The sequence below is a fragment of the Mesoplodon densirostris genome, chromosome 3 (assembly GCF_025265405.1).
Source record: "Mesoplodon densirostris isolate mMesDen1 chromosome 3, mMesDen1 primary haplotype, whole genome shotgun sequence".
In the NCBI taxonomy this organism is placed as follows: Eukaryota; Metazoa; Chordata; class Mammalia; order Artiodactyla; family Ziphiidae; genus Mesoplodon; species Mesoplodon densirostris.
In genome coordinates, this window is record NC_082663.1 from 91605367 (window position 1) to 91617431 (window position 12065).

At 34.8% G+C, this 12065-nt stretch overlaps 1 protein-coding gene across 1 annotated transcript in view; it reads left to right on the forward strand.

Annotated features, from left to right (window-relative positions):
* Positions 1-12065, forward strand: part of MAN2A1 (mannosidase alpha class 2A member 1) — a 167577-nt gene that overhangs the window by 96376 nt on the left and 59136 nt on the right. The window contains exons 11-12 of the mRNA XM_060093236.1: positions 2232-2346; positions 3086-3153. Coding sequence (XP_059949219.1) covers positions 2232-2346; positions 3086-3153 — 183 coding nt within the window. The remainder of the gene's footprint in view (positions 1-2231; positions 2347-3085; positions 3154-12065) is intronic.

The window sequence follows — 12065 nt, forward strand, 5'->3', positions numbered from 1 at the left end:
CAGTTACAGAAAGATTAAGAATTCTGTCAATTGCTAAATTGTAATAAAGATAGGTAGGAGAAGAAAATGAACAGAGGGTAAGAACGAGACTCCTAACATGTAGGTCAAACTGTTGAATAACAGACATGGTAGCGTCTCCTTTAGACTGCAGGTATGGTAGTAAACTAGAAAACTGTGATTCCAAAGTGACGTTTTCTGAACTGTTTCATAATAGGATAAGGGCGGGTTAGGAAATTAGAGGCTCTGAGAAATACCACATTGATGAAATGTTGAAACATGTAAAATTTTGTTTTACCCAGTTTTCCCCAGACCTATTTACTGTGTTTAGCTTTGTTTTGTTTTCAATAAAATAGCTTTATACATACTGAGAAAGTGTTTGGGAAATGCACCTGTCCTTAGCGGTCATCTCATAAGAAGACTGCGTGTGTGCCTTTAGGACACGAACATTGATTCGTGACATTCACTCAGTTTAATTAGGACTCTTTAATACACTGTAACACATATAAAGTTTTAGCTGATGGAGAACATGACTTATTCTGCATGTTCAGATGACCTCATAAAGATAGCCATGTAGATAATAAAAATAAACTTAGATTGAAGGAGTTGTTTTTCTAACTGAACTATATTCATTCATGTATATGGTCTTTTAGTCTGGTGAGAACACTTACTACTATTTAGTATAACATTTGAATAGAGTGAGAAATTTAGCTGGATGATGGTCTGAACTTAAATCCATAAGATTTTAATACTGTGGTTACAGATTTACTATGTAAATGCATTTAATTCATAACTTATTGATCATGATCGCTTACATCTTTGAATTTAATCTTAATGCTCTGGAAAAAAGAAGTTATTTCTACCTAATTCTTTTACAATTTTTTTGTTGTTGCATGTTGCATTTTATTGTTGCAAAAACAACAAAAATGTTTTTAACACATAGATCCAAAATTGCTTCCTGTTTGGGGGAAAATAATATAATCACTCTATAAACATAATAGATTCATTCTAATGGTTGATTGAAAACATGATTAGCAAAGTTTCTCTACAGATTTCTCCAATATGAGTTTACTTAGAGGTGCCTACTCTCTAAAGCTTTAAAAAAGTAAGATTAAACTTGGAAAAAAGGCAAATTTTTTCCCTATGTGTAGTGCTTCACCGATAGCTGGTAATGTACTGAGATTCTAATCCAGAATTGATCTTGAAACAGTTGATTCGTAAGCATCACTTTGGCTCCTCAGACATAATTATACAATTTGAATACAGTTAAGAATTTCAATGACAAAGAAATATAATAAGGACAAAGACAATTTCATTATCTGGATCTGTGAAATACTTTTTTTCTCTAGTTCTTTTGAACAAGAACATGAAACTAAATTCACGAAATATCTATTTGAATTCTTCAGAATTTAAATTCTTTGAAATGTGTATACTGACTGAATTTTTTTGTGAATGAGAGTTAATCTCATGTCTTCTTTTGTCACTATTTCAATGCTTGTTAAAGATTTTTCTAGAGTAAAGTATCAAATCATTGCTTTTTGGTAGAACGCCTTAGAGCTGTTGGGGTGATCATGCTGGCTATTGTTATTATTTGGTATGATACTCATGTAGAGTATAAGTAGTTTGAATAAGTTTATGTGTTTCAGGTGTGTCTAGAAAGTTTTCTTATTTTAAATGAATCCTTATCAGTGATACCTTCTGATTAACTTTCTTTTATCCCTAAGTACTTCATTCAGGGTAAAAAAAAAAGAGCCAATTCATCATAGGTTTATTATAGGTTTCACTTTGAATACAGGATGAAGGTGATAGTGGTTTGGCCATAATTAAAGAAACTGAAAATATTATATACAGATTTTTTTAATGTTTTTATTAAAGTATAGTTGACATACAATGTTGTGTTAATTCCTACTGTACAGCAGTGACTCAGTTACACATATATATATTTTCATATTCTTTTCCATTATGGTTTAATCACAGGATATTGTATATAGATCCATGTGCTATACAGTAGGACTTTGTTGTTTACCCATTCTATGTATAATAGTTTGCATCTGACTAATCCCAACTCCCAATCCAACCCTCCCCCACCCCCTTCCCCCTTGGCAACCACAAGTCAGTTCTCTAGGAAAATATTATATAGAGATTTGGGGGGGGGAATTTTATTTTATTTATTTTTTATACAGCATAGAGATTTTTGAATTACTTCTCAGACTAGTAAAATTTTTGGTTCACAGACTCTTTCATTCATTGATGAATTTAAAGAAGATAATTGGACATTCTGCACTGCTGCTTATTTTGAAGGACAAACGCTCGTACGACTCTTACTCTTTTGATACCTTCCTAGAAATGGTTAGTTGATATGTTCTATTTTCGTAATAAAAATGTGTGATTCTTTTGTTCTTGGGTTGGAAAAGGGAGTGAGAAGCTTAATAAAAGACATTGAAATATAATTATTTCTTTTTACATTATTTGAAAGAATTTGTATCACTTTATATAAATTACCTGTGTGTTCTTTCCCATAAGTGTGACTCTATTTGATTTATGGTGTGTATTTTATTCTCACTAAATCTAAGCATGAAAAATAAAATAATGAACTTATTTCAAGGTATGTAAAGCATACAGGCTTTTAGAACACTTAAGTGATATCGTAAGGTAACTGGACATTATAATTGTTATTTTCCTTAGCTTTAATTAGAAGCTCCTTGATCATATGTTTTCATATTAAAGTAAAAATGCAATAAACAGAATTACATTTTTTAAAGATATGAAACATATGACACAAAAGTAACATAGTAAAACTTTTTGCAGAATTGTCTCTAGAATTCTGATTTATTTGATTCCTAGTTAGAACTGCTCATTATGGACTCTAGTCCCCGTAACATATGCTGTACTTGAAATCTAAATACACAATATATGCGCACAGACACAAGATTTATTTGTTTTGAATTATGATGGACTTCATGTAGCTGGAAAGAGGGTTTTTTTTTTTCCTACTGTGCCCTTTTCATGTTTTTTTAAGGTACTATTACATAGCTAACTTTGAAACAAGTTTTAAAAGTAAAATTAAAACTTCTGTTCATTTTTATAGGATTTGAAACAAAGAACACAAAGTTCTCTGCCACAAAAAAATGTAATAAGTCTGAGTGCGGAGCCAAGGTAAATAGCATAATTTCTCATAAACTTTGACCACTTCTATGACTTAACTTTTTGGGGTTTTCATGGTTTTGTTCTGGACCCAGCATATATTGTAAGGCAGTATTTCATTTAATCAACTTACGAATTTAAAACAATTGTTTTGAAGAAATGGATTTTCTCCCATGACTGTGTTGTATTCAATGCTAATAGCTAACACGGCGTTTGGTACATTGATAGCTGAATAAACTATTATAACAATATTTCTTACAGAATACTTGATGTTGGATGGTAAATATGTAGCTTTATTCTAAAAATTACCTTATATTTATAATATTGATTATTTTTAGAGTATGTTCTTTCTTGATTACCTTTTTATTTACTTACCTTGTTTTCATTAATCTCTGATCCTGTATTTTTAAATGAAAGAAGAGACGTAATTACTATTAGAAGATAAGGGTTCCTACTGTAAATTATTTACTAGATAACTGTCATTGTGCTTGTAAAACTGCCTCATTTTCACATTGTTGATTTATGTTTAAGTAAATGCGAAAGGTGTTCAGTCAACCTAAAAATGGGGCATTTAATTGATGGCTGCCTCTGATTTACAAAGAAACGTTTTATGTTTTTATTGACAATTATTTAACCAAGTTATCCATTTTTTTTTTTTTTTTTTTTTTCTTTTTGCGGTATGCGGGCCTCTCACTGTTGTGGCCTCTCCCGTTGCGGAGCACAGGCTCCGGATGCGCAGGCCCAGCGGCCATGGCTCACGGGCCCAGCCGCTCCGCGGCATATGGGATCCTCCCAGACCGGGGCATGAACCCGTATCCCCTGCATCGGCAGGCGGACTCTTAACCACTGCGCCACCAGGGAGGCCCCTAAGTTATCCATTTTTTTTTTTTTCGGTATGCGGGCCTCTCACTGTTGTGGCCTCCCCCGTTGCGGAGCACAGGCTCCGGACGCGCAGGCTCCGGACGCGCAGGCTCAGCGGCCATGGCTCACGGGCCCAGCCGCTCCGCGGCATATGGGATCCTCCCAGACCGGGGCACGAACCCGTATCCCCTGCATCGGCAGGCGGACTCTCAACCACTTGCGCCACCAGGGAGGCCCTAAGTTATCCATTTTTAATGAGCAAATATCAATGTCAGTACCCAGTGTATGCAGATACACAGGGTAGTTTTGTAATATAACTTTTTACTACCTAAATTGAGAAATTGAGTATCACCTGTTATAAATTATAGAATAAAAGAGTAATTGTAAAGTGTAATTGATGATTTTATACTTTATTAAAATTATTTTAAAATAAATGGAATCAAAGTTATTACAGAAATTTTTTAATTGTTAATAAAGTTGAGATTTCAGTTAAACATAGACTAGAGCCTTAGCTGACTAAACTTCTTCAGTAAATAGAAACTTAAAGCATATATAGGTCAACCTTAGAACAGGGAGGTAAGTATATTTTAGTAATACTAAAGTATCACTAAAGTAATACTAAAGAAACCCTACTTCTCATTTGGCTGGAAAAAAGAAGGGATTAATTTGAAAAGAAAGTTTACGTCCTAAGTTTAGTCTTGCTGAAGTCTTAAAGCTTTCATATTACCAGGCCATAATTAGGATGAAAGGATAATGATATTGAAAGAAAAATCAGTTGTAAAATTACAAAACATTTTCTTTGTCTTAAAATAAGTAATGTTTTGATGAATTTTGGGTTGTATGGGCATTCTTTATATATTGTGTCCCTAATAAACTGTGGTGTCAGTAAATCTATTTGGCTTTCGGCATAATCCTCTTATCTCTTACCTTTTTTATCTTTTTCTATTTTGGTGGGGGAAGATCTTTTCTGCTGACTCTAAGAATAACTTATGCTTGCTATAAGTGATTCATGCTCCATCCCCAGCCCATTAGTCTTCCTGTGGGTACATGTTAAGGTGGGTGGGATGCAGTGGGGATGGGGCCATAATGAGTCAGAGGACTCATGCTTTGTGCTCTGTCCTTGCCTTAGCCAGACGTAAGTTATAATTCAGCCTTACTTATGCCAGAGGAAGAAAGTTAGGAGATAGAGGTCTATTAATTAAGGGCAGAAAGTTAGGAGATAAAGGTCTATTAATTAATATATTTTTGAGCTTTTAATATTGAAGAGTTTTAATTAAAGATAAACATAAGTAGGCTTTTTGAATCTATTAGGAAAACAGTCACTTTTTGATATTTCCAGTTAAACAGTTTGTATTTAAATAGTGTTCTTCATTTTAATATTATATCTTCAGAGTTCTTTTCTACCAAATGTCAATGCTCCTGTTTCCATAGTTAGGTGAATTGGGAATACTTAGGATTGTCAGATTCCTATTTTTATCTTTATTGTCCTTTTTGAACTTTAGAACCTCATGAATAAAACCACTTATATTTTTGGTTTTAAAATCTATTTTTTACTTGTTAGCCACAAATTTTCTGAGTTATTGATCTTTCAGTAAAATCAGTGAAGAATGGAGGACCGATGATGGCCTTTAAAATGGAAGCCTTTGATAGTTTTATTTTGCAGGTACCAAAAGTTAAATAATTGTCTGTACTTCTCAGTCTTTAAATTGGCAGTTTCAAAAGAGTGGCCACGACTCAGTCTTCTATTCTTCGTGACACTTCTGTGATGCTCTAAGGCTTAGCTTTATTTTGCTTATAAGAATAATACTTATTTGAACAACATATTATTAATCTAAATAAAACATGCATTCTCAATAGGGAGATGTCTTCCCTAGGAGGCTAAGAATTGGTTCTTGGGGGGGAGGGGGCGGTGAAAAAAACTTATTTTTTTTAATATGCAAAGCACAGATGCAGCAGATAATAGTACGTAACAGATAAACATTTTATGTTTAGTATTAAAATTGTGTAGAGGGATGATTAGGAAAAAATGTCTAAAAAGAATCTTTAAGGAGGTTGTAATAAAAAAAGGTTGAGAAACACTGGTCTAAATCTATACAGTTTAAATAATACATGTAAATGAATTTGATCATGCTATTGGCAACATTACAATTATTACCTAACATGATTTAGTTTGTGAGTATTTAAAAAGTAGTCCATGATCTGCTGAAAGTGACATAGTACATGTCAGTGTACCTAATTTAGTTCACAAGGTTATGTGAGCTGTATAGTGAATACATTCTTAGCCTTTGTATAGAAAGCGGATGTGATTAAAAGTTAGGGCACCCTGGACAAGTCATAAATTGTCTAGCCTTAAATAATCCTTAAGTGTACAAAGATGTTTCTGTTTCTCTACATTCACAATTGCCTAAGGAAAGCAACTGTAAGGACACTTAATACAAAGACTTACAGGATTAGGAACTTGGAGCACACTGAGGATGCAAGGTAAAATCCGAGACAGGCAAAGAGATTTCAGTCTTCTTTCAGTATTCCATCTGTTCAGGCAGGACAGGATTAAATGTTGCCACAGCACAGGTCTGTAAGTCACGTGGTTTGACAAGGTATAAAGGAACTTTTTTTAAATGGTAGATTATTTGAAATGCCACCAAGTATGTAATCAAAGTTACATCGAGATTGCGTCTGTAAATCTGAAAGTTTAACTTTTCAAGTAATAGATACGTTTTTAGTTTGAGAGTAACTTATTCAAACCACTATTACAAATTTACCTTTAAATGCTTTTCATTTTTAGCAAGGTATTTATTGGTAAGGAATCCTACATCTGTTTCTTTTGGCTAGAAAAAGAAGGGATTAATTTGAAAAGAAACCGTTAACCATGTGGAGACACAAATGAAGTCAATGTTTTCTAGGCTTAGGTGACTTTGGAGTATCAGCCAGATTTAAGAAGGACAGAACTCCAGAAAAGGCACTCAATAACCCATTCACTTGGGGTATTGCCATTCGTTTGTTGGATGACCTCCCTGCCCCTCTAATTTAATTTCCTCTGGTTTTCTCCATATATGCTTTTCTTTTGGATTCTAATCTTGATTGAGAGCATCATTTTCTTTTTTGCTGTCTAGGTTCTGTAACCCCAGAAAACACTTTGACTTCTGTCTTTTCTCATTCCTTAAGTATCATCAATTGTAGTCTTTTGGATTTTAGCTTTACTCATCACTGACATCCATCCTCTCCTCTCTTTTTGTTATTTTGGTTTTAAGCCATCCTTTATGTTTTGCTTGAACTACTGCAATGGCTTCTTGCCCCAAGGCCTTTTCTCTGTGCCTAAATTATTAACTATAATTTATGTAGTTATCTGAGGAATCTACCCAAAGCAGAACTCTGAAAAAGTTACCTGGCTAGAAACAGCAAGGCTTCTTAGGACCTAGACTCGAAAGTCCTAGAAGGTCATTTTCACTACATTCTACTAGTCAAGCAAGTCATTAAGGCCATCCAGGATATAAGAGAGGGGAATTATTCCCATTACTTGATGTGAGGAGCATGTGCAGGAAGCAAAGGGAATGATGGCGGTCATCTCTGGGGACTATCTACCACAGTTCACCACTGACCACCACAATTCACATACCTACCATGTGCAAAACAAAATAAACTCACCCTCCTCCCAAGTTGCCCAAGATCTCATCCCGTTATGAAAGTGGCCCCAATTTTTCATCTAAATCAGGCCCAACATGGCTCAGCCATATGGCTGGGAATTGTCGTTGGCTTATTTCTGCCAGTATGATTATTTGAAGTTAATCCCACTAGACCTTAAACTCCTCGAGGGTCCAAATTATTTCTGTCATTTATGTCCACCACTATGCCTATGGTATGATATTCAACATAGTAAGAATTTAATAAAGATTTGTTATAATATATTTTATTATTGCTTGAAAAGAATATTAAACTTCAGATACCAGATATGCATAGAATATGGTTCACATTCTATGTGAACCATATTCTATGTGAAAATGTAGTATCCTGGTATATATTCTCCCCAATTGATTCTTTCATCTAATATTTGTAGGTTGAGTGGCAGAAGACTTCCAATCCACTAAATACTAATACAAGTAAAAATAAGCAGTAATTCAATATAGCTTTGAATTTGCTCAGCATTTAGACAACTGCTCATTTGAGATTTCAGAGTTTCATACTATGAGACTTGAAAATTTTGGGGTTGCATCTCAGCATCATTGCATTCTTCTAGAATGAACTTTGTTGGGGTTGCATTCTTGGGGGCTCTTCAGAATGAGTGGATTCAAAAAATACTCCCAAATACCTGAATGAGTTGCCTTATCAGATCATAAGACTTTTTTTTATTGTTGTTGACATAAGAGTATTTGTCTGATTCTACGTTTTATATTTTTAATATTGTTCTCAGAAACAGTTCTTCTGGTAGTAATTATCTACTAGTGTGATGAGATTCAAGGCTTTAGAGCATTTTCTGATTGGTCACTATGTCATCAACCTATTTTTATACCAAGTCAGAATGTAAGTAAGTATCTAACATCTCTACCAGTTATTTAAACATAAGTTTTAAGTGAAGAAACCAAGTTCACAGCCTTATTTTTATTGTTTGGAATATTCACTATTTTTCTTTGGGGGAGATGGAAAAGCATTAGCAGTGATAATTAGTGTTAAGGACTGTGCTTGTTTCTCATGGATTGTAATGTTCAAGCTCAAGTCTTATGTACTAGAAAGCTAGTATAGAAGTGTGTTCACATTACTCAGCAGAAAGATAAATGGATACAATCAAGAAGACTGAGCTTTTTTTTTTTCTTGAAAATGATGGGTTGCATTTAAAAATTATACCAAGGGAATTCAAGGTGATAATAGAATACATGATTTGACTAGGATTTGACACTGTACCCTCCAGAGGTTCTGTTATTCTGAGAGCAGCCCAAATGTCCTTTCCTGAGAAAACTAGTTTAGAACTTCTCTTTTAATGGGGGAATTATTATCATTATTATTATTATTATTTTTGTGGTACGCGGGCCTCTCACTGTTGTGGCCTCTCCCGTTGCAGAGCATAAGCTGCCGACATGCAGGGTCAGCGGCCATGGCTCACGGACCCAGCTGCTCCGTGGCATGTAGGATCTTCCCGTACCGGGGCACGAACCCGTGTCCCCTGCATCGGCAGGCGGACTCTCAACCACTGTGCCACCAGGGAAGCCCTAATGGGGGAATTATTAACTGACAGTACCGGAGACTCAAAAAAGCTGAGCTATTCTAGTCTAGGTCTATCTGGGTATTAATTGCATAGTCCATTTATGAGTTAAGAGTCATTACTGGACTTGAAGGATGAGTTCCTAAACTCTTCTCTGAGATACTTTTCTGTTTAAATATTAATTGCTTGTGAAGGATATTTGTGTATTTTCATCTACATTCCATCTGAGTTGTGTTTTGTTAATTATGACTGTTTTTAAGATGTATATTGACCAGTTCTCTGATTATCCAGAAACACATTTCAGCCTGTTTGTAATCTGGAATATTTTTAGAGGGGATGTTTTACCCAGAAGACTGAGTGGAATATAGTATATTATTTAAACAACCAGAAGTTTCTTAGGGAACTGGAGATACCTTCCCCATGGTACATTAGTTAATTTTATGTTAAAACTTCTTTGCCTAGTGGTTGGAACTAGTTTTGGAAAGAACAGTCATGTCTGGCAAGCAAAATAAATAACCTTGTCTGGAGTTTGCCATTCTAAGTCAGTCATTCACTCGTTTGCTTTCTCCCTGATTTTTCAGGGAAATAGAAAGGTCTTTGGGGAGAGAGTAGGAGGAAAGACTCCACCTTTCCCACACTATTCTCCCCACCCTTATTACTTCTATTTATTTTATTATATCAGGAATGATGAGTATTAATTCCTGAAATAGTCTTTCAACCTCACATTGACTTAGATGAAATAACACCTATTACATGTTTTTTTTTTTAAATGTTGACACTTCCATTTTATATGATGGCTGACTAGGAACCCTGAGACTGACTCTTAATTTTTTATTAAAACTCATGAAAACATGGAAGATGACAATCAGAGGAGCACCAAAACCTTGGTTTGACAGTCACCCTATTGCCACAATCTAAGATAACCTCAAACTGCAATGCTGATCGAACTGGACTAAGAAATGCAGTTAATCACTGACCAATGATAAACAGAAATAAAGACACCATGCAGTTCTCTAAAAGCAGGTTTGGAGATTGATTCCTTTGCCTTTCCATAATGTCTGCCCCCAAGGCTTTGAAATTCTGGTGCTTTACCAACAAGAAAAATGGACAAATGTTTTTCTACAAGGAAGGTGCTACTTTTTATAGCTAGATAGGTAGCTGTTCTTTACTTTTCATCCTCTTTGCCTAAGATCTCTATTTAAAAACCTCTACTTAATTGACCAGCTGGATCAACTGATACTCTCCATTTCTTTTCTGTGACTGTGGCACCCTGACCTTGTTGCTAATAGACTACTAGCTAGCAGGCTGGCACACTTCTTTCTCTCCAGTATTTCAGTTGAGTTGTGTGATTACCACCAATCAATTACTTATTCCCAAATCAGTTTTTCTTGTTATTTTTCTCTCATAATTTGATTTTTATTAAACTGATGAATTAAGCAAAAAGATTTTGTTTTAATATAAAGTTGAGTGCTTTGAGTCACTGATAAATACTGACGAGACGACTACAAAAGATTTTGGAAGAAATTGTAAAGATGTAGAAGCAATCTGCACTCAGATTGCTTTATATTTTTAAGTGTTTAAGTTCTTGTACTTTAGAAAAACTAAGCTAGAAACCACATATAATTTATCGTATGTATGGTTATGCAGAAAGTATGACACAGAATGCCAATTAGTGGTCCCATAATCAAAGCAGAAGCTTTGCTCTTACATCAGTAGACTGGGACATGATACACATTTGTATGTTTTATGGTAAAGTATATATATATATATACACACATACACACACACACACATACATACATGCATCTTAAAGATGTCCTACTTTAATTTTTACTTTCAAGTCAGCTTTAACTCTTTCAGTTAATGGATCTATTGCCAACCTTAATCACATTAATGGCTTTCACTGTGTCTCTATTTTACAACCAGTTTGGAGACTGAATCTGCCAGAAATAAAATAGGCAGGAGCAAATGGGGAACTGATGACAGAGCATTGATCTAGGGCAGTATCCACTCAAGGAAATTGCTGTTGGTGGTGGCATGGGCCAGAAGAGTACCTGATATTGTTTGTTGAAGAAGGAAGCCCTCCATTTGTTCAGAGCAGCAGAGCTGGTGTAGAAGACCGAATGCTACAGACAATAGCCCCCTTGGATAGTAGCCTTTTGGGAACTTGCAGTCAGGCTGCATCTATGCATATGAACCTATTTTTCACTCATTCTTTTCTCCATTACTGCATCTTCTTTACATCCTTCAGACATTATTAACAAACTGATTATTTCCTTTATTTCTGGTTGTGCATCTCCCTTGCTAAAGTATTAGCTCTTGTTCTTTCAAATCCCCTGGCAAATACCTGGTACATTGTAGGTGCTCAGCAAATATTTGTCAAATAACTAATTCTAAATAAGAGATGAACTTCAAGCAATACCACAATAAAGACCAAGAGGTACCTTTCTCATACACAGGGGTTGGATGGATGTCTATTTCTTTTTTACCATCTTTATTGGAGTATAATTGCTTTACAATGGTGTGTTAGTTTCTGCTTTATAACAAAGTGAATCAGCTATACATGTACATATATCCCCATATCTCCTCCCTCTTGTGTTGGATATCTATTTCTATGAGGATAAGTAAATGGAAAGTTATCATAAGAAACACGTGAAAAAGCTCTGCAAAATGATGAAAATTAGGGTAACATGAAGACTGAGAAGAACAACTTAGCTCTTAGTTTATTACAGAGACCAGAAAATATTTTTTTAAAAACTCTTTTGAATTCTCAAAAAGTTAAAGAGTCACAATGTGGAATTTGTCTCCTTAGTGTTTTCAGGGTATGGTATCTTAAACCATTCTTTTCATCAGTTTGACATAAACTTGA